The sequence below is a fragment of the Neolamprologus multifasciatus genome, chromosome 17 (assembly GCF_963576455.1).
Source record: "Neolamprologus multifasciatus chromosome 17, fNeoMul1.2, whole genome shotgun sequence".
NCBI lineage: Eukaryota > Metazoa > Chordata > Actinopteri > Cichliformes > Cichlidae > Neolamprologus > Neolamprologus multifasciatus.
The window spans coordinates 27,543,789-27,571,752 of NC_140455.1; the positions used below are offsets into that span (position 1 = coordinate 27,543,789).

The window sequence follows — 27,964 nt, forward strand, 5'->3', positions numbered from 1 at the left end:
TCTCGCCAACACACTTCCCCTGATCACATACAGAGCTGGAAAACATATTACACACGCCCTCTCCAACTGGCAACAACAGAGCGACCACTTGCCACTAGCCTCATGCTGCAGCTAATCCTATCAGTGTATTAATTACTAATGATGAGCTGATGGAGCGAAACCCCGACTTGCTTGCAAGCTAACACCCAAGCAGACTTAATGAAATGCCAGCGCTGGGCTGATGAAGGGGCTCCGACCCTACTTAAATTGCATTAGCCCAGAGACAGAGTGAACTTTGGAGGCAATTAACTGGACTGTTAGGACAGAGAGAAAGATAGAGGCAGAGAGGGATGGGAGGTGGAAAGCAACACCGAACGGGAGAAGAAAAGAAGGGGAGATAACGGTGCAAAAGAGCTGTGGAAAATAGAAAGAGCAAAGGATTATAGGTGGAAGTGAAAACTGAACAGAATGCTAATCGGAAAAAGGAGATAAAGAAAATGAGGAGAAAGACCCAGAGAGAATACAAGTACTTAAGTAACTAGTTAGTATTTGCTGATTTAACACCTTTGAGTGAAGTTTACAAAGAGAGTTTGTTTTGTCATCTCTGCTTAAGAAGTCTCTGACGAAGGCACAGTCCTCTGCAAAGTATGCTACAGAGTTGTTAACTTACGAAAGTTCTTCACATCAAATGTTCAAATTATTTATTTATCCATTAGGGAGATGGCTCATTGATGAAGATTTCATTGCTCCTAACAAAGTTACTTTGTTGTAAAGCCAAACCAATGAAAATGCGTTTTAATTTGTAGCGGTGGTGACTAAATACATCTTACTCTTACTCTACAGTGTGAAAACTAATTATAAAGAAAAACAGAACCATTTAAGAGGCCGATGAATTCATCCTTGTCACTTGTCAAGAGCGTTTTAGTTTGGTTTCGAGTTATAAAATGACAAGCAAGTTATTTCTTAATGCCACGGATCTCAACTTTAGCAATCTACATATCATATAAGCAAACTACAATCAGTCATGCCATGCTGTCCAGAGTCTGTTGAACACAAACAAGGCACAACCTAGTTGCTTAGCACTGACTGTTCCAAATATAGCATTCATGCATGCAAACTTAGAGCCCAATCTCAGTGTGTGAGGATGGTACCAACATTAATCACAGGCAGCTAATAATCAATCAAATGTTGGTTGATTTGAAATGTTGCAGGTGGCAGGTAGTTTTGGCCTGTTACCTGTCTCCCACTAATACTGTAAATGCTGTAGAGGCATTTATATGGATCAACACTGTACTGAAGCATTTCATCTTATTCCAAGATAACGACCCTGCAATCTAAATTCCTCTCTGATATTTGGTGTAATACCAAAAAGTAATCCCTCCTATCAATGCAAGCAAGCACACTCAGCAAACTTGCAAAACTACTCCTAAGACCTGGATATATTGTACTTGTCTCAATCCTACGACCATGGCAATCTTATCGTCAGCTTTTCTTTCTCCCTCTTACCCTTCAGGTCAAGAACCTGAAATCCTATTAAAGCTACTATTACTGCAGGCACAGATTCTCTTACTGTCACATGCTTTTTACCAAACAGCTCATCTGTGAAGCACACAACAACGGAATACTGAAAATAAGGAACTATATTACAACCGACATTGGTGAAAGTATATTTAAAAGAGGAACAGCAATAAATAGGGATTTGGAAAAGCACAGGATGATTATACGGAGATAGAGGGACATGGAATCATAAAAAAAACAGGGAAACAAAAATGAAGGCAAATGCAGTTGCACGTGATATAAAATACAGGTCCTTCAGAGTCAGCTCAGGAATGATCAGCACTGTGACTGCAGTTGCTAAATCAAAGAGAAGGCTCAGTATTTCCATAGCAATGCAAAAACTCGTGAGACATTCATTCACTATTATTCAGAATAGCCACAAAGTCCATTTCATTTGGCAACCTACATTCCTCTATTTTCCTGATCTCTTATTAAACCAAGGTCACGCACACACACACACACACACACACACACACACACACACCAAAAACAGCATGTCTACAAATGGTCTGCTGAATTGGTAGTACTAATAGAGAAACAAGAATTCCTGGGAATATACAAAAAAATAATGTTACAAAGCTCTCTTAGCACTTTAAATACTGGCAATAGCTGGTACCACATGGAAGAAACTCGCATCTTTCAACATCTCCTTTTGTTTAAACAGCTCAGGTGAAGAATCAGCCACATAAATATTACAGCAACATCTTGCTATGAGTTTAGCTGGATCCCAATTATATTAGTCCAGTGGACTTTCACTTTGACTTCCAATTAAAGAGATGAGAGTGAGAGAGATGATGGAACACACACTTTGAATTCCATTAAAAAAAAAACTTAGATTCATGGGAAAATCCATAAAACAGAAACAGGGAGGCTTTGACTAATGGGTCTTCACAGCAAATAAGACTAAGCCTACAACTTCCTGTGACTGGAGTGTATGTTTGTGTGTGAGAGTGGGTAAACATGCCAAACACTTCTAAAGAGATGACAAAAAATAATAATAATAATAATAATAATAATAATAATGATAACAATAATTTTGCCAGCGCTTTTTAACCAAGATGTTTGGTACTTGAGTAGATTGGGTCTCATCCCAAACGAAATCAGTCCAATGTGCTGAGTGCTAAGTTAAATTAAAAAGAAGGCAACCTTAATGGAAGTCAGCCTTTGTTATTCATTTCCAGCACTCCCGTGTATTTCTTCCTAACTGAAGTGTCCTGATGTCACCTTTTATGCTTGGAGGAAGTGTATATTCATCTTCTGTTCTGTCCATTAGGGCCCTAACAGCTCAGCAATCAGTTCAATTATGGAAGCATAATTCACATTTTTGCAGGTGAGCACTAGTCATTGTGTAAACTAAGCAGTCAATTGGCTAAAATTAAAGGAATAAATATCAATTCATTCTCTCTCCTTGTTTCCACCTTCCTCCTCTTATTAAGTAATCTTAAAGCAGCTGAGAGAACAATCTCAGCACGTTGTTTCTCTTTTCAAGTCTTTATTGAAATCTCCTGTCTCCCACTAAATCCCTTGGCTAGTGTCTTGTCACAAAACATTGACTGATATCCCTTGCTGCCAGTTTGAAGTTAAAGCCCAAAGTGTCCTTGGCCGTCAAAGAAAAGGGTTCTGTATACACCCGGTATTGATTGTGTTCCAGAAACTTCAATAACCTTCACAAGTTCTGACAGAGCTTCAGCCACAACTACTCTCTCAGAGCTGAACTCTTGCTAAGCAGCAGGAGTTCCCACCTGGAGGGGCTGCATCTAGTCAATCTTTTGAAGGCTATCTTGTTGACAGAGGAAAGGGAGGTGTGTCTGAATGTTCACTGAAACCCTTTTTACTCGTCTGTGTCCTTGCTGTGTCCTCAACATTTTTTTTGAAATGTAACAAACACTTTAAGTGTATTTATGCTATAAACAATAAATGTGTTTTTTATTCTCTTTTAAGAGATATTCAGAACAGCAGTGAATACATCAAAAGGATGAAGATTAATGGACATTTTAGCTGAGCATATGCATCAGCAATGACATCGGCTGGTCTGACTGCTATCTTGAACAGGGAGCTAGATATTTTTGAATAATGGATCAAAACAAACTGATACTTAGCACATCCACAGTAAAAAGTATGGTACTCAGTTAAAGCTATGACATGAGACAGTAATACCATATAAACATACCAGCCATCCAGCAAGTAAAGGAAACCAGGCTCTTGGGCATTATCCTATACAACAAACCGCCTTGGTCTACACTCTACAATATGGCAGATATTGTATTTTATTGCATAATTTTCAAATGTCACTTATTTCTTCTTAGGATATCTCAGACTTTTCATCATCTGTTGAAAATGGATGGTTAATTGAAACTGTTCTGAATGTACTTGTGGTTCTTTACACCATGAGAATGGTAAAAACTGTAGTTTTTTATACATTAATATGAAATGGCCTTGGTGGCCCAGTGTAATTGAGATTTATGTGGCTCATGAATTAAAATGAGCCTGACTAGATTAACTGAAGAATTCCTTTCATTTTAAATATAGAGTTAAAACATACTGCTTATATGTGACTTATTGGTTATATTTTACTAAACTAACAGCAACTCTGCTACATATATTAGTATGCTATGTACGTGTACTGTACACATAAAATCTCTTGATCTTGAAGAGGTGGACAACTGTAATAACTCCATATGAGACACCCTTTATTCAAAAGATTATTCACACATGCCGGGAACATATCGTATAACCATCAACAACTAAAGACAATTATTGCTAAAACATGTCATACGTCAATGTTCAGTGATTTTTTACGTATCTGATGTGTGTGTGTGTGCGTGTGTCTATTGGGAGGGGGGTCCACAGACATGGTAGACTTCCCTCCACTCCGCAATATGTAAATATTACAGTCTTTGGAGGCCAGAACAAATGTGACACACTGATTAAAATGTTGGGTGAGAACAACATAGCGATGTCTCTGCTTCATATTTAATTAAAGGAGCTTATTGTCTTCTGGCTCCTCTCTGGCAATTCAGTTCTACTCATTTTCACTCTGTTGATGAGCTGATTTCGTACAATGCATATTTAAGCCACTTGTGTGTTCATATTTTTTTGATACAAACAAAACAAACCCCTTTTATTATTCAATAGCACAAAAAAAGATTAATTCATGAAGCAGATATGGATCAAGCTATAGGCTCTCTTCCTAACCAAAAAACCCTAAATGACCAGACAAATAATCAGAAACACAAGAGCAAAACAAAATAGTAGAAAACTCTGTAGGTAATTCATGGAAGCAAGATATCCTAAGCACTCTGAGAAGTAGGAGTATTACAGGGAGGGAGGATTTAAGAAAATATAGCATGAGGCAGGAAAAAGCAGTCGTATTAAAGTTTCCTTTTTTAATATTTCAATCTTTATTTAGAGCAACATAAAAAAAACTTCAGTCCACCCTTGTAGTAAATTCACCTTTTGTTTTAGTAGAAAATATTAATAGCTTGTGTTCCCTTGTGAAGTTTCAATAGTCTAGGAATCAGTTCTTTGGGAAGACTGATGGTGAACATCCATATTTTCAAATACAGTCTCAAACATTCTTCTGTGCAGAGAGGAAACCACTCATTAAAAGTATTATTTGCACTCTGGTCACACACCAGAAGAGACAACAGTTTCAGCAAGCAGTCACACAACCAAAAATCCTTGTAGTATGTGTAAATGGCAAGCTAATTAACAAACTTTTAGGCCTCAAACCCAACAGAAGACGAGGTCAAAGGGTGATGATGGACGCCACTAGCCAGACTGCTAAAGTATAGATTTAATAACATTCTCACTGGACAGTCTTGATTAAGAATGTACGTAAAGGTTTATGAACTGTGAGATTTTATGAACTATGCTATCCAATTACCTGGTAACATATTGCTGCTTCCATCTAGGTCACAATTCTAATGAAAATGATGGATTTTCTCCTTTGGTATATATAAAATGTTGTTTTGACTAAAGTTTTTATTCAGACATCATCATATTAAACAGTCCAGGCCTGCTTAACTATCTGATGTCGTAGTATATTTTCGATGTCAAAAGAGAAACGTAATAAATATTTATGGATATACCAAAATTCCAGTGCGTTATTTCTTTGACAAAACAGAGTGCTTTGAAGAAAAGGATAGTTTCTGGTGAAAAAAGACCGAAAAAAATTGTCATGGATAGATAGCAAGTAGGAAGGGCATTTGGTGACATGTGCTTAGAAATGTAACTTCAGTGGCGGCGTAAATAATCAATAGATATACTTGCACACATTCTACAGAGAGCCACTAGAAAAACTGCAAAGTGGCATTTAAAACACTCGTTCCAGCCTCAAAACTACCGATTACCATACAGTCTTTCATGCTTTGAATCAATACTTCCACACTGAAATAAACAACCAACAGAAGCATCTCAGGCTTTTTTGAACATGGATTAGGACCATTACATGGATCCTGACTTTAGAAATCTTGTTTACCCGCTCCCCATTCTAAGCCTACCGGGCCCCAGTCACACACTGATGAACGGAGTCTCTCTGCCAAGGCCTTGTAACTAGGTGCACCGTGCATTTCTGTCAGCTCTTGCATCTGTCTACTGGTATGTCATGTGGAAAGGTCAACCTGGTTGCTCTCAAAGAGGGGGAAAAAATAACACCCACCAAGAGGTTTCTGTGCCCATCAAACATGTGAACTGCAATAAGAGGCACAAGACAGGGTGGGATTCAAATAATTTAAGGGCAAAAGGATAAAGCATATTAGTAAAGCTAGTGGTAAAAGGTTTGGGTTTTAACAAGTCTCTCCTACTTCACTGATACCTTTGCAAATACTAAACTAACAAGATGCCTGAGTATTTCCTCACCTTTTAGTGGGGATTCTTCCTATTTGGACCCTTTAGCCTTCTGTCTTAATTTGTGTTATACAACCACTTTTCACAGTTGTGGATACTCATTAAAATGGCCAGAATCTTAAAATAATAAGGCCGGTGTATATACTAGTACTGTAATGTGTGATGTCAGTGAGAGAGGATATCCTTAATATGGGCATCTCAGGCACACAGCTGTGACTGAGAGCACATAGACCCCTCCCATCTCCTGTTTTGTTTAGGAGGGGCAGTCAATCACATCAAAGTTCTGCAGTAGTACTTTTTAGGATGACCAACTTTAAAACCTGATAAAGATTCACATTGCACAATTGTTATCAATCGATCAACAAACTACCATTCATTTACATCTAAAAATAGTTAACTATATTAATTCAAGTTGGTATCATGTCTGTGTCCCACCTACAGGGGCTCATGCCAGCAGTTTGGACCAACTCTATGGTGCGAGAACCACTAGCTTCAAGAAAGCAGGTGTGAAATAAACCAGCTTGTTTCAGCCCAGTATGTGATAAATAAGAATTATTTTGAGCTGTGAATCATTCAAAACAGTTCTAGTTGAGTTAGAGAATAAAAAATATGGAGCTAGTCAGCACACAAAATTTGAAAGTATTACTTTTAGGTGGCCTATTCTGCAGCGGAACATTAAATGGAACATTAAATAAGAGTTAGAGTATTTATGCAAAACTAAAGAGAAACAAACTCGAGTGAAATGCATAATGAGTGACTAACATAAAGCTCACAACTAAAGTCTGGCTGGTGCTGAGAAGGCTCCTGCCCCTTTGTGGGTCTTAAGGCGTGAGATAAGAACTGGCTCAGTATCTAATAAAATTTAACAGAGCCACTATGGGAGCAGTAGGAATTTAATTTCTCTCATTGCTGATATGTGACTCTCTAAGACAGAGTGAGCTAAACGAAGGGGGTGAAAGTGAGTGTGGGAGTTGCGAGAGAGAAAAAGAAAGCCTGATAATGAGATTAAGGAGGAAATTACAAAGAGCAAGAGGGGTATGCACAAGGTATTCGGAAATTGAGAGACTGTAATACAGAGGCAACAGGAATGAAGCTGAAGGAAAGAGGAAGGGAAATGGAAATGCAGGATCATAGAGAAAGACGAATGAACATGCAGGGAAATGGCAAGGGGAAGGAGGGATGGACTACAGGCCTTTTTATTGATATAATCCGTCAGGAAATAATAACACGAGTGACTGAATAAGAAAACCTCATCTCACATAATGAGTATTCTAATCAAGAGATTACATTATCTCCCATCGCAGAGCCAGGGGACAGTGGAGGCCCTGGCAACTGGGTGTTGGCAGTGGTCGAATGCAAGTGAATGGTTTAATGTCTTATATAATGATGCTGGTACAGCAGAGCAATTATAGTGCATGCCTATGCTGTTTCACACCCTAGAAACCCATACACACACCTAAACATGCCTTCATTTGTGCATCTATGCATGCCAGCTGGAAAAAGAACTAAAGTAATTGGAAGCAGAAGAGCCCTAGTGTGTGAGTTAGAAATAGATGGGTTTCCAATTTAGCATTCTGTCATTTTATTTATTTTTACACTTGTATGATCAGTAATGAAAGTAGCAGTAATATGTCCAATCAATTACCATGGCAACATTAAAGGCATCCAGGTAGACCCTTGGAGAAAGTTTCTTCCCTGTTTTTATAGATTCCACTCAAAAAAAATAATAAAAATCTGCTGTGTTCATATTTTTATATATGTATTCACACTGCATCTAAATAGATGCATGAGAACAGCCTATTAATATTAAAGAAGAAGCATCTCATCCACTCTAACAATATCAGATGCAGATAAGTACATGTGTAGTTATCTTTTGCAAAATCGGTCGGAAAAAATGTCATAAATAACAATCACCCAATCAAGGATGAAAGACAATCAAGGTGTATCGGTGTGGGTTTTTTTACCCATTGTTAGGTATAAACACAAACTGGGACACAGACGGATGCCAACTGTCACAGATTTTCCTCTGAGAGTCACTATCGGGTCAACTGAACAGCTGCTCACCCCCCCTCATCCAATCAGACAGGAGCAAGGATCAAGAACCGAGCATAACTACACGCCAATTAAAGAACCTTAAATTAATCCAAGCAATCAAGCCTCCTCTGTATTTTTCTCTAGCTACTCCTTGCTGACAGACTGAATGCCATCCATCACATTGCTGCCTGTTTCTCTACTGATTAATTTACTATAAGTGAAAGTGCTACAAGATTGCTATAAGAAGGGGGTTGGGGGGGGATAAATCTAGAGTGAACAAATCACTGTGGCACTGAATGAAAAATAAAAGCCTGAGGGTATGTTAGTGTGGGAAAAGAAAACAAACAGGTCCCATTTCTAAACAGATAAATAGCCCAATAATGGTTGTATACTTTAACTTGTAATGGTACATGTAAGCGCCACTGTAAGAGGATAATATATCTCAGAATAAATTACAACTCCATTTTAATCTACTGGCCATAAAGACATGGTAAAGTTAAACTGTTTCATATTATTCAAGTTCCTCAGACAGATGACTAAAATATTCCTAATTATTCTGTATAGCTTCATTTTATTTACATCTGTTTTTGTACACTTGACTGTCAGATATCGACTGCATTTCTTTTATCATTGCTGTTGCCAACTAACCTGCAGTACAGTCTGGATCTTAGCAGAGACATCTGCTTGCTCGTACAGCTTGATGCCCTCTTCTTGGGCCTGCACCCCGATGTGATTCAGGTGGGTAAGCACCACACTGTGAGCCTGGGCCACTGCCTTGAACTTGTCGAACAAGAGCTCAAGCAGTTCCAGCAGAAGCCTGCAGAGGGAGCCAGAGAGAGCAGAAAGGAAGAGAGAAAGAGAAGGGAAGGGGTCAAGAGAGTCGGGAGTAAATAGAGACATGGGGAGAGGATAGAAAGGAGAAAGTGAAGTACAATTACAAAAATTTCAAACGGCAGTTAAAATGGTATATTTAATTTTTTTATTAAAAAATAAATCTGCAGTATAATGTTTATTTAATAAGCATTTTACAGAGATCTTTATTGTCTATACAGGCACTAAAATAGACAACCAGCATTACTTCAACAGGGCACTTTATTTGTTAGGAAAATATATGTCTTCTGCAGTAAATCACATGACTTGAGATTTCCATGTAAGTAAAATAGAGAGCTACAGGTGTTCTAAGGCAGCTTGTCAAGGTTATAGAATTATTTCCTACCTTTGACAAACAATCCCCAAAAGTCAAAATACACAGATTGCCACCTGTGAAGACCACTCTGTCATGTTTGCTTAAACTTCACAATTAAGAAAATCCATTAAAACTACTGCGGAACAGTGAAAGGTTTGATAATCGTATGATCCAGGTTTCAAATGATCTTTCTCTAGTATGACATTAAACAATACAAGTACAAGTACAACAAGCTACTGTCAGGAATGTATGCAAACGCTTTATAACATCAAGGGTGAAAAAAAGCTCATCTAAACTGTCCAAAACAGCAGAAAAATAACATACAGCTAATAACAGATAATCTAACCATGAAAAAGGCCATTGAGACCATTTCAAATGACCAATATTCCAGGAAGCCGTTTTCATTTACAGTTTTCCATTTAACCGGGACCAAAAAAAACAAAAAAAAAACAAGTGAGCTTCCCAGCCTGGACTCAAATGAACAAGCACTCTCATTACTTCTAAATGGCTCTGGCTGAAGAAGAGAGCACAGCCAAAACCAAACTGACCTTCCACTTGATCTGAGTGCTACAGCCTGGATGGTCTCATCTACACTAATGCTTTCATCCAGACTTTGCTACATCTAGTTTCTACACAAGGGCAAAGCTTTCAAGGTAAAGAGGGAACACAGGTTACATTAGTTGAGCGTGAATGGCTTCCTAGTGCAAACAAGCTAGGAAGTAGCAGTGTTAAAGTTAAATTGAATCACTATTTGTCTAACGTTGGTCTTTCGGTACTCTCCTCTGCCATTTAATTAAGTTTTATTCAATTGAAAGCAACAGAGAGCTTTTGTTGTATTGCAATTTATTTCAGTATTTTGTAGCTTGTCCGTTTTTTGTAATGTTACCATCCTCAAGATTTTCGGTGAAGGTATAAAGGAAATAGAGAGGCAAGATGCATGTTTCAATGGGGACCATTTTGGTTGGTTGCCTGTCACTACACCCACAGTAACACAAGTAAATGTTATTAATGGAGAGAAACAGAGGAACAAATCACTATGAGCTATAACTCAGAGAGTGTAAGATGTTCGTGGCACAAAGACAGGGACCTTGAAATTCCAATGACTCTCATGTATAAACATGAAAGACTGACAACAAAACAAAAATGTAAGATAAATGATATATGATCACCAATCTCCAAAAATATAAGCATAAAAAACTACATAATCATGCATACATGCATAAAGTTGGGCACCCAAAAGTTACAGCTCTGACTTTGACACTGCTTTTTTTGTTTAATCCCCAAGCACACTCTAACCACCCCGGCCCTTACACCCACAAACACACCTAGCTACGTGTAGATGGACAAGCAAAGTGTAAACAGTCCTCCTCATTATCTCCCAGTGGAGTCCAACCTAATCCATATTGTCTGTTCTTTGAGACCACACTTCTCATTTCCTCTCCCGATCGAAGTTGACACACACGGCTGATGAAGAACCAGGAGAAATGGCAGGGAGCACACAAAGACGTAAAGTCTCCAGGACTGCATGTGTTTCATATTGGAAGGACAACAATAGTATCTAAATTAGATTACCATCAGGTTGGTGCTAAGTCACAGATAATTAAATTATCGTTAGAGGTCTAAAGAGTGTCAAAAGGCTCCTCTTGAGATATTAAATGTACCAGGTTATCTCAGTCATCCTGCTGTCATAGACAAATGGACACACAGAGCAAAAGTTGATTCACGTGGAATCAGTCTTCCTCTGGATGATGCCAAGGACCACTAAATGGGAAAAATGAGTCCAAAAAAAAGTCCATCCTATGTTCACTGTGGTTTTCCTGTTTTGCTTTGTTATATTTGTTTTCTTAGTTTGAATTAAAAATACTGTTATTAATATTCTGTGTTTTATTGGAAAAAACATCCTCACTTTAAATCAGTTTTCTTAATTGTTTATTCAGATTTCATTTAGAATCTACTATGTAATATCAGTATCAGTATTCACCTTGTTTACCACTATCATCCCATCAGCAAATAATGATGGAAGAAGCTGATGTTTATTTGTTATGCCCAGTAAATCCTGCAGTCTTTATATCTCTCATCCAGTAAGAGAAATTTGTATTATTACTTTATTTGAGACACACTGAAACGAAGACTTGAAAAATAGAAGTTTTTTGATTGTTTTTGTTGTTTTGTTTTGCTTTGTTTGTTTGGTTGGTTGGTTGGGGTTATAACAGCAAACACAATACACCAGCAGCCAGAGATAATACGTCCTCCAATCCACGAACACATGCACTGGCTATTAACTAGCAGTAATTTTAAACATAGGTAAGTATTGCAGTTAGCCCAGAAGCTCAAGAATCACTAAAACCTTAAGAAATATCATTGGATTAGGGTCATGACTTTGGTGCATGAAGACAGAAGCTATATGAAGTAGATCTAGATGCAGGAGTTGTAAAGGAAAATAAACTTTCAGTGAGGTGGTCAGTGAGGATGTGAATGAGAACATAAACCTCCAAGAGCAAGCCACACACTGCTGTTTATGCTATTAAGCTCTTAAGTGTTGCCTGCTAGTCTGCAGTACTATAAAATATAGTGTGCAATATTCAAGACCATTGTTCTCTACAAGTGGTACATTGGTTGGAGTTTCCATAGCAACAAGCATTGACTTTAAATTGAAGTGAGCATAGGGAAAACTAGGTGTGTACGCATACAAATACAAACACACACACACACACACACACACAACCTCAAAGTGTTAAATGCTCACACACGTATACTCATGAAGGCAACTTAAAACAATCAGCAAGCAGCAGAACTGGAAACAAGCTACATGGTAGCCTATTACACTGAGGTCAGACAAGATTCAGTAGGCAACAGAAGAAGTAAGGCAGACAAGGCTGGAGAGAACATCCCTGACAGAAAACAAGACGTTCCTCTTAAATGGTTCAGGATCATTGGACTGAGACCTGTGCTTCTCAAGTCTGCTCACTGTATGTGTATGTCTGCAGGAGCTGACGTGACTGCTTTTAAAATGTAGCAGCCCTCTACGGCAGGTGTGAAATTGTTTGTGTGTGTATGGGTGTGTTTAGCCATGACTTGTCTACGTTTAAAGCAGCAGAGTATCTGTTTTCATGGTCTAAAGCAGGTGTGTCTGCAGTCCTAGCCGCTACTATGTTTCACACCTGGTTGACTGTCTGACTATGAACACTATGGGACTGTATTCTAAACAAACTGACTGTTGCCTTTACTGTCAGCTCTAAGTATAACTTAAGGATCCACTCTATGCAATAACAAAAGTGAATGCTGACTATAATACAGTGAATATTAGTATAATTAATATAATGTTGGGTGCTTCCCAAAACTCTGAGAATGGTAACATTACACAAAACAGACAAGCTACAAAACCCTGAAGCTACCGCATTAACAGGAATAGCTTTTACCAATCATTAGGGAGGGTGGCCACATTTTATTCAACACCTTAAAAATTGAGGCTAGAAAAATATTATGACTACAGAAGAATAAACAATGGGATAAATGATGGGAATGCAAGTGGGAGCTTTGTTAGTCTTTTTAAGGTAAACAACAGTAGCTGCACATTGTTATTTACACTGACCATTTTGGCATATAGTTCTAATGCTACTTACCATCCCTATCAGGCAAACATTATCATTTCAAAAGGACTGCTTTCATCTTTCCACATAACAGCTTATAGTTCCCCTTTTATGCCCATCTACTGTGTGAAACTCCCTTCCCCTCTACATTTGCTATTTAACCCTTTAAAGCCTGAAATATGATCCAACTGCCAGAAAATTTGAATTTTCTGAAAATGGAGTTTATTAAATCATCTGAAATCATTACATTTTAATTTCCATATATGACTTTTAATTTCTATTGTATGTGCTAAATATGGCTTTTTTTAATTGCTTGAAAATGTATTGTGCAATTTTTGTGGGGTTTAAGGGATTAATATTAACCTTCAGCTTCATATTTTCTGATCTGTAGCAAATCTCTTTCGTCAGTTATTCTTCAGCAGTGCATTACGCCATTACTTTACCTTGGCTGGCTCTCCTGGGCCAGGTTTTCTCCCCTTTGGTAAGCATGGTCTGCTATTTGAGTGGTAGACCTCTTGACAATCTGTTTCAGCTCAGGTTCCAGCCGCTCCATTATGGCTTTAATGGTCTCTGGAAGCTTCTTCAACTTGGCCAGAGCCTAAAGAAAATGAACAATATGCCAATATTTTTACTTCAACCAAAGGACAGAACAAAACAAAACATTAAGTTTACAATTAATAGCATGCGTCATGTGTGTGCACATGAATGTACCCTGATAAGGATGCCCATGAACTCAGCACTGTTCTCCTCTGGGTCCCCCTCAGTAAGGTCTGACTGGTTTAAGTCCCGAATATCTTGCTGCAGTTCATGCACTAAAAGAGGTATACGCATACAGACACACTTGTTACCATATAGTGTACATTATTATATTTGTACAAGCACACAGATCCAATTATTTCAGTGATAGATAAATGTACAAAAATAATCAAGAACAACAAATAAATTCAGTTTTACACCACTTTGTTATCTTTTAAGAACACACAACTGCACCTAACCCCACCCTAATCCCCTTTTCATCTGACTTAGTAGCCAAATTGAGAAAGGCAGTATCGAGTGATGCTCTAATTTCCATTAGATGGGGCCTCCCAATTCCCCATCAAAGCACGTTAAGAGAGTTAATGTTTATGGTAAGTTAATGGACTTTGGGTGTATTTCCTCTTTTCAGCCATTGCAACTGTAGTTTGTGTAATAATTATGACAATTATCATCTACAAATGAGGTGCTCTAATGCTATTAGACAAAATGGCAAGCTAGGGCATTGATGGAAGCCCGTTGCTGTGTCGTGACCACAGTTGTTAACATGACGGTATATAGGCACTTACTGCCTGCTGGCAGCTAATTGCCAGTGTTCTCTTTGCATAATATTGAGAAAATTGTGGTTTAGCTATTACTTAGAGGCCTACAGCGTGGGAGACTTGAGCAGATATTTAATATGTATTAGTGTTAATTTGTACATTTGCGTATTTATGTTTTTTGAGGTCATGACATAGACATGCATGCTGATAAGCTGGGCAGAGTAAATAACAGTAGGTGGAGTAAATGACATGATTTAAATGGTAGATGGCTACCTAGGAAATGCTAAACACGCAAAAGAAGAGGAAGAGACAAAGACTGAGAATGACTGAAAGAACCGCTTTATAAAACAACTGCTGAATGGCACAGAGATGTTGACTGTACCCTACCTTTCAGGGAAACCTTGCCCACAGATGGTAATTATATGCTAATGTTGTTGTTAATCTGTCAGTTGATGCAGCAACGAGATAAAAATGCCTTTGGTATGTACAGTATGGTGCATTGTTGCCTGGTATCCACAGAGCTAAAAACAACACAATGAGTTGCTAACTCAGAATGCCAAGAGTGGGTGTTGGAGAGAAAAAAAAGTGCCAGGCTTAATATAAAAACTCAGAAACACCAAGGGAACACCAAGTTATTGCTGGATTAACTTTTTTCATTATCTTCTTGTTTGCGTTCCTCTGTGCTCTGCCTGGAAGGAATGTGGCTCTGACTGTACGCCCCTACAACCAAGAGAGGATTCATACATTTCTGAATACAGTCTACATTATCAGTCTCTGTTACGGCGCTGGTTAGCAGTTTGAGGGTAATAAATGCTGCTCCCTGCTGTGAAGGCATACACACTGGGTGACTAATGGTACAGGTAGGGGGGCAAGATGATTATAATGTTAGCGAGAGAGATATATGTTGTGATCATAGCTGAAGAAATGTGGGTGTGAGCCGTGTATCTCTGCAACAAGACATTTGTGACATATTTAGTCCTTTGTATCAAAGTATGGATCAGTGGTTTCTGTGTGCATTCAGTGTGTACGTGTCCATAATGACATGCAAATGGATGTAATTCAAAGCAACACTAATGACTTCATTATCACTAAGAATATCAGCATAGTGAAAATAGCATAGCAGGATAAAATTCACACGCAGTGTTTTTTGATGAAACCAATAAAACTGCCAGTTGATGTCTTCCTTTCTCTGCTTTTTCTAATGCGTTCAGTTTTAATCGAGGCAAAGCATATGATTTATGGTTTTTCATGAAACTGGGTTCTACCTACGACTTTGTTTTCAATACATCTTTTCAGCCACCACCCTTTATTTTTTTTCCATTAGTGCCTCTTCTTCCCTTCCTTATTATGATCTTAAGATCATACCACTGCTGGATCCAGGTGTGCTAAACTGAGATGAATCCAAAAGCTTGCGTGGGGTAGACAGGCTGCCGACATCTAACACAGGTATTGGAGATGCATCTTTGGCCATGGAGCTGTGAAGAGGAAATAAAACACCAAAAACCAAATCCAGGCATTAAATGGGTCTCACATAAATATGTGACAAAGACACAAAAAGTTTAGTACGTGCAAAGAGAAATACAAATGCTAAACCTCCTCTTCCCTAATGAAAACAATCTACTGCTAAAACCAAAAGCCTTGCATCTCTGGGTGGGATTGGTGCTGCTTCCCAATGAGTCATTTATCAAGCCTTAAACCGGAGGTGGAAGCAATCCAGGTCCTTTAAGTCGAACAGTATAAACACAGGCTGCCTGCTAAGTGGGTGGGGTGTATGGAGGCTGGCTTGTTGTTAGAGGCGACCTAATACAGGAAGGCCAGGACCTGTCACTTGCTGACCCTCAGTAATAAATCACTGTACCACACCAACCCACTGCCACCATAATTATTGCACCTCACACACACACACACACAGAATCCCTACCATTGAACGCCACAGCATCAACCGTGTGTTCAAAGCCATTGTTTTGCATTATACCTAATAAGCTGTCACAAAGGAAGAACTTAAATTATTCTCCTTGCTGCTGCAAAACCTACCATCTCATTCATGTGATCAGTGGTGTTCAAAGAGAAACTGTATATGTTGTCATACTTTCAGTAATTGGCAATGGACATTGTTTCCCAGGTTTAAAACTTGGTTTGTTCCCTGGAAACCAAACAGTACAACATATATATCTCTGATGTCCTTACAGAGGTACCCATAATGACTGCAGAACACCTAATTAGTTACGAGTAAATTACTGCTGTTTGGCTCCAACAATAAACATTTGCAATGCTTCTCATTCTTTTCCCAGCACACTGTACAAACAATGAAGCAGAGCAACAAGTTATATGAGGTCTAATTGTTTTTTGTCTGTAATGGTCTTGGTTTGCAGTAAATAATTGGCAAGTTGTTCTTGGTTGTAGCAGCAGTAGGATAACTTATAATGAAGGCACATCAGTATGATTTCAACTTTGAAAAGTTTAGAAAAACACACTGTAAAGGCTACGTTTCTGTTGACTACTTAACAGGCGAGTAATAAAGGCTTTCGGTGCCTTGGAAATTTTCCAGCGTTTCATTCTAACACTGTAATGATATGTGTAACATTCTTCTGCATATTGGAGCAAGTATATGAACACCAATGTTTATCATGCAAATGAAATGAAAAGCTGTTACATTTTTGACCACAAATCAAGCAACTGTACTAAATGTAAGGCCTTGCACTCATGAATTAACAAAAATAAAACAGTCCAATTTCTGTTCAAACAGAACATGGCCCTTACCCTGGAAGCCTAGCAGCATTTTTGTCCCTGTTTTTGTGCCCCAGGCGACTTGTGGACTTGATGTACAGATGGCGGTGCAGCTCATCAATGAGCACCAAGTGTATGTTGAGCTTCTTGGTGTGGAGCTCCAGGCGCAGGTCTCCAAGGCCCTCTACTTGCAACAAGGGGCCTTCTAAGGACTCCACAGCTGTTACCTACATATAACAGATTACAGCCAAGAACCAGTCAGACAACCTCTACCAAAACATAGCTGAGTCTGGTATCAATGTTTTGTACTTGAAAGAAGGTGGCAGAAAAGACAAGTCAAAAGTGGGGGCAGAAAAGAAATGACAGAAGCATCTAAACTATATTAAGTATCCCCTCATGTTTCTACAAAACTACACACTCAAATTATAGGCAAATTGCCAACAGAAATTTTTACTGGGAAATTGAATCAACCCACTAGCTTGTGGCCATCGCTCCTTGGTAAGAAGCATCTGCCCAGACTTGTTGAGAGGGCAACATCATTGTAATAGCAGTCCAATTGTCCTGTCAGGTTAGGAAGTCTTTAAAATAAATGACACTTAATCTCAGAGAAACTTCCTCGGGAGGAGGAAGCAATAGTGAAGCTGGTGAATAAGTGTAATCATTTCTTTTCATTTATATATTTAATTGAGGATGATTTTTTTGTATCCTCCAAAAAATAAATAAACAAGTAAATAAAGTATCACCATGTGCTCCTGATTCATGACCTATTTTTAGCAAATGTCATGCTTTTTCCAACCTGCTCTCATAGTTCATGAACAACAGTTATGTTTTCATGATTAAATATGCTGGTTTACATGTGTGTTAACCCAATTTATGTGCACATCTGAGTGCATTTCAGGGGCAGCAACAGCCAAATTCACTGCCGATAATATTTGATTGGCCAGGGCAGGACAGAAGGGAATGGAATGGGGAGAGCTGAGCAGACTACAGGGCAGGGAGCATGGGTCAAGTATGTGTTGATGCAAATGAGAGTCACATTAGTGAGAAGATGAGCTAATGCACTGCGTGATCAGCCTGCTTTGGCTAATGTCTGATTATCTGTGTGTGTAATTGTATGACTGTAAATCATTTAACATTTATGTGTTTGTGTGAGAGTGAGAGTCAGGGGTGGGGATAGGGGTAGCGGTGGTGGGGATCTCATTATCATTGGGCTGGGATGACAGAGGAAGCCTGGTTAACATCATTACATTAGGGGGCTAGGCCTGTCACCATAATGAAGAATATGAAGCCTCTTGTGAATTTGCTAAGAAGCCAAAGGAATGGCAAAGACGGAGAGGAGAGGAGAGGAGAGGAGAGGAGAGGAGAGGAGAGGAGAGGAGAGGAGAGGAGAGGTTTTCTACAACCAAAGTCAGTCTGGTTTTTAACCAACCCCATGGGATCTAAGGCTGCCATTCAATAGTACACACAGAGCATAGTCTGAATTCTAATTGTCAACCCTTAGAGATAAGCCTCAAACAAAACCCAGGCACACACAATGTTGAAGAGAATAAGCTATGGTAGAATAGTGAGAGAGACAGAGAAATTATCCCCTAAAAATCATCTCCCCTCCACCATCACACAGGATCTTCCAAGTACCACAACAAGAAAAGACGTGAGGAGGCATCTGGAGAAGTAACAACAAAACACAGATGTATACAGATGTATAGATCCTGTGAAGGCACTTTGACAACCACAAACTGTAATATTTGTGGGGGGGAGTCTCATTTAAATACCATAATTCTGCTTTTTTTATGCACAAGTAATTACTTTAACAAAAACAAATATAATCCCACTAATGTAGGCTACAAAAGGGGTGATATCAAGATGAGGAGAAGATGGTAGAAATCTAAAGGACCGTGACTTCATATCCACTTATCTCTTAAACAGCAAATATATAGCCTCAAAAAGGCTGATATTCAAGGCAAAGCATCTACACCCTACATTTCAATGCATTTGAGTCAACTGACAATTCCCCTATTTTTTTTATATATATATTGTGCATAATTCATCAAAATAATTTTTATATCAAATACATTAGATAGGCTCCAATACTTTCCTTGCATCTCCTCTGCACATCCTGGCAGGGGCTCGGACATGTGGAAGAGACTTGAGCGAAAGATGGAGTCACATTAGTATAATTATGAGCACCCTTTTAAAGAGGGTAAAAATAAGGTAAGATTAAGTTAATTCCTACAGACTCTACTCCTGGTGCAGTACAAGGTGTGATCAATACACAAATTTTTATCTCAAGAGTACGTAGTTTCCAAGTACAAAAGCGATCAGATCAGAGATCAGATCTATGACCAGGGTCATGCTTACTTATGTTTTCAACACTCAAGTGGTTGTGGACCTCAGGCATCTGAGGTAGAACATCTGGGGTTAAAGACATGACTTGCGGTGCATGCTACAGTTTGTGAGTATGGCTAAAAGAATTGCACACAATCTTCACTTAACAGCTTCCCTAGTTGACAGAATTGCTTTTCTTTGAGTTTCTCTTCTTCTAAAAAAATAAAAATTAAGTTGAAGGAACACTATATCAAAACACTGGACGGGATCCATTGTGCATCAGCAGAGCCATGTTTGCGAGCCTTCCACTGAGAAGTTGTGCAAATCTATATAACTCCACACCAAAAATCCACAAAGTTGACCTTGATGCCCAAATCTATCTCAGGTATGAGTTTTCAATCACTACTCCATGAACTTTTTGACCAATATTTTTTAACAGTTGAGCACTGATACACATTATATTCACAGACAACAAGAGTTAGATGATTGTCAGATGGTTAGAAATACCAGGATAGTTCTTATGTAAGACTTGCTCATTGTCTATTGATCTTAAAAATAAGCTGTCTGCTGGCCTATCACCTTGTGCTGAGATTGCTGTTTGACATCTAGGTGTCCAGTATCTAAAAACATAATTTCATTTTAGCTTACACGGTGCATTTATTTCATCATGTCAATAATAAATCATGTAAAATTAATTTAAAGTTCGGTGGAATCATTCAAATAGGTTATTTCAAGGTAATTCCATCATTTTTATAAACATTAGTAATGTCCTTGGCCAGAGTCTTGTTTACTTAAAGTGGACTGTTCATACATAATTCATCCCTGAACTGTATAAATATGTCAACCGAGCCAATGGTAAGAGTACATCCAACACCATTTTGATATGTAAAAGCAAATAAAATGCCATCATCCTGATCAAGTAGATCACATTTGACAAGAGACGAGACAGACGCAAAGCATCCAACTGACTGTGAACTTTCCACAACCTTTTTAAAACATGCTGTACTGACTGAGCACAGGCTGAATGAAGTTCCACTTCTTTCCACCCCCACAAAGAGGATTTTTCATGGTCCTATGGGTGCACCATCATTCTTCTTTTTTCCTCCTCCTCAGATAACCCCATTCTAGCAAACTAATTATTACCAAAGTCTGGAGGCAGACATGCGGGGGTGACAGAGGAAGGCAGAGAGAAAAAGGAAAGAAAGGTAAGAAACAGAGAGATCACAGAGCTTGGTCGTTTAGTCCTCAATGCCATCTTTCAGCTCCCCTGCCGTGCATACTGCAAAACATACATCAAAAGACATGCGTACACGCAAACATACACACCTGCAGCGCCCTAACTGATGTGGGCTACACCCACTGGACTGTTCAAGGCTAGAAAGAGGTTCTTTTAAGGGATGAGAGGTGCCAGGAAATCAATCTTCAGCAGCAGCACTTCATAAATACTGGTGTTTATGTGTGCATACTGTGCACACCATGGGTCCCTGCTTGACATGTCGATAGAAACAAGACAAAAATCTCTTCCCTTTTCCATTTCTCCCTTTTTCCATCCATAAAAAAACAAGCAAGATCAAACATGTTTTTAAAAAAGGACATATTTCCCACCAATCTTTCTGGGTTTTCCATTTTTAAACACTGTATATCTCACACATATTAAGGCACAAGATTACACTCCTACGAATCCCATCTTCAGCCATCACTCTACTCACCAGCATGTCTGTGGCATGAAGGTAGTGCTTGCTTGCCATGTAAGTTTCCAGACGTTGAGGGACCTGCTTGATGCTTTCGATCTCATCCAGCAACTGAAGAACATGCTTGTGCTCGATGCCTTCTATCCACAGCTTCCTCAACTCGTCTCTTTTACAGTGAAGCAGCATCTTACAAGACAGGAGGTTCTCCTTGACCTGTAGGACAGATTGAGATGTCCAGTGACACAGAGCCATATTCTAAAACCCCATATAAGTAGGCATTTGATGACAGTGGGGATGGAAAAAAACAACAACTTTCTTTTAACAAGAAGAAATCTCTGGCATAAACAGGTTAAGGGAGGGTTGCTAACTGCTTCAAAAAGCTGGCGTAAGGGGAAAGAAAGCACAGAGAGACAATGCATTTTTTTTACAGTGTTTAAATTAAATACTGCCTTAGACACTCATCAACAGACATACATTTTTATTAGGTGTAGGCGTCTTTGAAGAAGAGAAATGAGCGAGACACTTGCTTAACACAGTCATTATTTCTATGTAGTTATTTTGTAATTTGTTACATAAGTGATCTGAATGTATTTACAATTAAGTTAAACACCTTTTACACCAACACAATTGTTTTCAACTGTGGCTAATCAACTCAGTGAATTTTAGGTTGAAATTAGGCAGCTAACCTGGGACCATACAGCAATTAGAATACATGAAAATTTTCATTAAATACACTTTTAATGGCAAAGCACAGGTATAATAACGTGCAATAATAAACTAAAATAATTACAATTGAACTCAATTTATTTATTATACAGAGTCCTCTTGGTGTGCATGTCAATTTTTACAAATCTACAGGTGATTTTTCTCTGCATTATACTCTTGGTGAATCTCCACTAGCTGATCACACTGGCAGCTACTGCCCATAGGAGGTTCGGGGAAACTGAGTTTCTGTGCTGTTGGTACAGTGATTTCCCCAATCACAATACCTACACTAATTCCCTAGAGTGATTCCCCACAATGACTGCTACAGCAATGATAGTGGGGAATGACATGGACCAGCAATAATATGGACCAGCTCATTAAGCTGTTACAGAGGGTTGCCACACTCATACTTCCAGGACCACACCTTGACTGCACTGAAACCTCAGGACTTTTCAAGTGGACAAGGGAATTAATCTAAGCATTACAAAAAAATGTAGCAGAAATGCACTAGTTGTGAAAAGTAGGGCTATCCTGGACATTTTACTGTAACATTTCTGTCGCCTGAATATTGAACTGCTAGCTGTTGAAATGCATCTGTATCATTCGGGAAATTTGTCATCACACTGTACCATCACAGCTAGAGTTTTGAATGGCCAACAATATACGGTTAGACTTATATGGGAACGTGTTGCTTTGACATGCTCTTGAAAGTGCTTGACATCAATTTTTGATGTTTTAATACAGATGGCGATTTTTTTTTCCAAACTTAAGCAGAAAAATCATACCACAGAGAAAAAGACAAGTAATGCTCATATTCACATCTTTGGGCATTTTAGAATCATAAATTAAATGAATATGTGTGTCTTTGGACTGTAGGAGCAAACTACAGCACCTGGAGAGAACTTAAACAGGTACATGAAGACCATGAAAGTTCAGTAGTTTAAAGACAGGACTATATCCACACATCTTGGTTGCATTAGATTACTCCTGAGAAAAAGCAGCACTGAGGCATTTAACACCATTCTGCTGATTGTAAGAATACTGACTTGAGCTAGATGCTGTTAAGTGGGCAATATTAGTCTTGGAAACTGCAAAAAAGGTTAAAAAAAAAAAAAGATAACACTGACATAAGAAGTAGTTTTAATGAATAAAGAGATAAAGGAAAATGTATGAAAACAATATTTTGTTGTTAATAACAAAACTTGGTGCCACCATTCTGAAGTCAATTTAAAAAACATGAGTCTATGTCTGTGTACATCCCTCTCCAATTTACCTGTTTGATCTTGTTGCGGGAGCTGGTGATGCGCTCTGTGATGCTCTGGTAGGTCCTGATGGCAGTGGTGAGTTCGGCATAATGCTGAACAATCAGCTCGTCTAAATCCCGATCACACGTCTCGAAAGCCTCCTCCAGACGACTCTTCTCCGTCTCCCTGTCCTGCACATCATCGCTACTGGATAGAGTCCTGCATCAAATAAAAAGGCAAGGAAGAAATATTTTAACCCACAAAGGGAATCTGGGGGAAGCATTGTTGTTTAAGAGAAGACAAAAGCATCCCTGAATTCAAAAATGGAAATTGTATTTGATATCCATTACAGTTGAAAAAAGGAAAATTAATGATATATCAGTAAGAGTATGGATTTTGTTATATGCAATTACGTTTGTGCTTTTCATACATTTTTTTAGGCAAGACTAAAACTATATATAAAACAAAGAACACAGAGTCCTGTATTACAAAACTGTGGCGCTATTGGATAAAAATGAATAGATAAAATAGTGTGTTGCATGTGTAACAACGGTGGTTGCAACGACGATTGCGATGTGTGCCTCGTTTATCATGTTTATGTTTTTTCCTTCGTTATGACCTGCAGAGAAAGTGTTGTGAAGTCAATTCACAACAATTAGCAACTTATGGTAAGAGACATATAGAAAAGCCAGCCTACTAATAAACAGCACCTTGCTTTGCCACGATTGTTTCTCAATTTCTCGTCAATATTTATTAAGAAAACAGCCGCTTTCCAAATAATGGTGAATAAACTTTAGTCGTAAGTAACATTTAAAAAGAATCTTGGATTAAGCAAAAAACAAAATAACTGCTATTAAGATTTGCCCATATACTAACTCAAATAAAATAGGTGAGGTTTAACTCTCTCCATTTATTTAGCAAAACAGGAAGGATGTAGCTAGCTACAATGTAGCCTTAGCATTAAAGGTAGCTGTCAAGCCATATCTGAGAGCAAATGCAAGCACAGTTCAAGGGTCTCTGACGTCTTACGCGCACATATAAAAAAACTTAACATGTCTTACCTAATGACAGAGATGAGAAGACCAGAAGGGTCTTTGTTTTTGCTAACTGCACTCCTGTATCTCCCTGTATCAGCTGCCATTTTTCCAGCTGCGGCACTCAAACAGGAAGACAGAACCGCGAGGCTACACCGAGCGATTCTGGGAGTTGTAGTTTGAACCTAAAAAGTGTTTCTCAGTTCCTCTGTCTTCTCTTATCGCACGCGAAACCTTTTTTATTCGGAACTATATTAATACCTGTTATAAAAATAAGCCTTGATTATTTTTGAGAAAAGAAGTGGGTTTACTTCAGTACTCCAACTGAAGACCAGCTATTCAATAATGACCTTTGTAATAATCCTTTCTCAAATCTAATCTTCATCAAATCTCGAGACACTGTTTATGTTACTGTGTGGTGTGGTGATGATGAGGACTATATGATAGTATGCTTAATTTTTTTTCTCCTCATTTTTTAGCACAAAAAAAAAAGAAAACAATCTCACTGCAACATTTTCAGCTCAATTCTCCTGAGACCTATAAAGAAAGGTTGGGAAAGGAAATAATGTGCGAGAGAGCGAGTGTCAGTGAGTTAATAGCTGACCCCTTTTAGAACATACAGTAGTGGATTTTGCAGGACTCTCCTGCCCTGTATCTTTGACAATCTCTGCTTTACCAAAGAGACCGGGAAAGTGTATTGATCCTGAAGCAAAAGGAGGTCGATCCCCAGAAGCTTGGACCCTGATTGATGTGCTGGTGGACTGAAAAGATAACATTGTGTGTGATCTTTGTGTTTCTTCACAAAAGAAAAATGCAATTGCTGTGTCATGCAGGAAGCATTGTTTTTCTTTTGAAGGTGACTAGTTTCCCAGGTCCAAGTTAAAAATTGAAATTTCCAATCTTCTTCCCCTACCCCATCAGGCCTATCAAGTAATCTACTGGGTTTTATTTAGCCAGTAATGCAGAAGCAAGGCTGTTTTCTTTCAATAAAAGCTAAGTAGTTGCTCTGGTTTCCTGACCAAATAAAAGTGCAACAAGGTCATTCTAAATGCTGCATTAATGCACTAATGTGTAATAAATATGACTTGGATATCACTTAAAAAAATTATACCACAGCATTTCCAAAACAAATTTTGGATTTTTAACACGCAATCCATGTATGTGGTTCTTAAAGCAACACCAAATGATGCAAGCTAGACAAGCTATTTAGCAGAAACATACTGTTTTTGTGAGTAAATAATAATGTCCTTGACTCAGTATCTATTTAAATTGCATTTTTGGATTCTAATTACCAGATGAGTCACTGATAATGAATGATAATAGCTGTACTAATTATCCTGAGAAAAATTCAACGCAAAGATTAGAAGGCTGGTTGAACAGAGTAAGCTTATTTTCACATCTCAATTACACAACTTGGAATTTTCTAACAAAATGTCATCTCTTATTATGTGATTAAGAAGAAGATGGTTCTTTAGCTACCTGTTTCCATGGGAATGCGGAGGTGTAGGAGGGTGGGACAGGAAAACACTGAATCTATATTTCACCTCATGATTAATTTCAAGATTTCTCATCTTCAAACAAAACACGAGCTTTGCATCATCAAATCATCTGGTCTTTTCTGAGCAGACCACTCACCTCTGCAGAAATTAAACAAAGAGAAATTGAATAAAGATGAAACCCCAACTCCACTCAAACATCATAAGGTCAAGGTAAAGTATTAATACTGTGGGGGGAAAGGCAGCAATAATATAAAGGTTAGAAGAATAAAGAAACACGAACTTTTCTATTTGTGTTCACCTTTATATGTTGCTGGGATTGCCCTTGTGTTTTGGAGCTCATCTTGTAAGGGGAAAATTTGCTCTTTGATGCAGCATGTTTTTCAGTCAATAACAGCAACATTGCCCATTATCTTGGTGCACCGCTGCGAATTTTAAAGCAACAAATGTTAACTAGCTCACATAATTGCATAAACCAATGCAATGGTGCAAAAAACAAGGTGGGTAATTATGGAGATTCTGTTTACATCTAGCTGGTATTAACATATGAGACAACTAAAAGGATGATAGACATTGCATTTTCATTCTGCTGCATATGGTGAATGACTGAGCTATTAACAATAAATTAACCAGATAAGCAAGGATCATTATTGCTCTGCATTAAAGTCAATTGAAATGGTACTATTCCTTGCTACAATAATGCTGTGGCAGGAAAAGAAAATGTTGTATTCAGCTAAATCTGTTTCTATAAGCACTTCTTTCCACATAACCTGAGGCACTCCACAGCACGCCTTAAGGGTGCTGCTATACATTGTAAGTCTTTATTAATAATGTGCTTGTAGTAGGCTTGTTGTAGTGGTGAGAAATGCCTCCATGGGCATGGACAAGACTAAATACATTCTAATACTGAGTCAAATCAAAGATGATCGAAAAGGTAGCTGTTATTTCGCTATGTGATATATTTTAAACCCATAGGAGCTACTAAAGTAGGTACAATAAGTCAAATCCACTGGGTTGATTTATGCCAAATGCCTCACAGCTCCAGATACCAATCATATCCCAATCTTGACCAAATAACCTTTATTTTCAGTGTTGGAAAACCACTTCATAGAGTCCGATGTGAAGTGATTCTGTCTTAAGATATTCCTCATAATATGAAGCGACTGATACCCTTTGATGTAATTCATTAAAAAAAATCTTCCTACCGCTATATATATATGTTCTTTCTTTTCCAGGGTGTGATCTTTGTAATACTGTCTGTCATTATGGTAAATTGTTTTATATTAAGAAAAAATGTATTTGATCAAGGTTTATTTGTGTAAAAGGGCTGAATGAACCCTCTGTGTATATCAAATTTCACAGTAATATCAGAGTATACACAGCCACGTTTGAATTCCCAAACAGATTTTCATTGATTTATGTTTGTACATCTGCGGCATACGCATTCCAGAAGACACAAAAACACCAAAATCGTCAGGAAACAGATTTATAAAGACTGTATTGCGTTATTGTGTGTATATAATATATCAGGTTTAGAGGATTCCTATGAGCTGTCATTCCTCATAATATCCTCTCTTCTGGAGGCATATCAGATTTCCAGCTATAATGTAATGTTCTCCAAGGCTGTATGAGTTGTTGAAATTGATATGATATGTAGTATTTGTCAAAAAGGAGCTATACAACATGTGAATGAATAATAATAATAAAAAACTTTTTTATTAACCCTAGCTGTTGATTTCATTATGCATCAAATGCTCACCTAGAACCCAAAATTTGACATTTCAGCATTTCCAGCATTTTTAATTCTAGCTGATTAAAACACACACACACGCGCGCGCACACACACACACACACACACACACACACACACACACACACACACACACACACACACACACACACACACACACACACACCTTTTGTTTGTTTCTAAAGTCTGAAATGACCCCCAGAATACAATTAGATTTCTAATACCTAATTAGAAATGATTGTGTGTTTTCTTTTTAATCTTTATTTGATAGGACAGTGGAGGGAAAACAGGAAAACTGTGAGAAAACCTATGGAAACACATCCTTCGGATGGATTTCAAAATTAACCTTATAGCATATGCTCAACCTAGCGAGATGAACCGGTGCCCCCGTTGTACTCTTTTTTCAACTGTGGGATGACAGTCTTCAAGAGAAAATGTTGACTGCTTTTATTACATTAATGGAAACTAATTAGCCTACTTTGAGGTTTTCCCTGTCTATTCGG

General features: G+C 38.3%; 1 protein-coding gene across 1 annotated transcript in view; it reads right to left on the reverse strand.

Annotated features, from left to right (window-relative positions):
* The window catches only part of exoc4 (exocyst complex component 4), a 135,029-nt gene extending 110,653 nt beyond the window's left edge, over positions 1 to 24,376 (reverse strand). The window contains exons 1-8 of the mRNA XM_085138404.1: positions 24,243 to 24,376; positions 23,211 to 23,400; positions 21,251 to 21,445; positions 17,250 to 17,443; positions 15,855 to 15,964; positions 13,906 to 14,006; positions 13,638 to 13,792; positions 9,067 to 9,235 (exon numbers count right to left, since the gene is read on the reverse strand). Of these exons, the coding sequence (XP_084994530.1) occupies positions 9,067 to 9,235; positions 13,638 to 13,792; positions 13,906 to 14,006; positions 15,855 to 15,964; positions 17,250 to 17,443; positions 21,251 to 21,445; positions 23,211 to 23,400; positions 24,243 to 24,322 (1,194 nt within the window). The 5' untranslated portion in view covers positions 24,323 to 24,376. The remainder of the gene's footprint in view (positions 1 to 9,066; positions 9,236 to 13,637; positions 13,793 to 13,905; positions 14,007 to 15,854; positions 15,965 to 17,249; positions 17,444 to 21,250; positions 21,446 to 23,210; positions 23,401 to 24,242) is intronic.
* Positions 24,377 to 27,964: the final 3,588 nt, after the last annotated feature.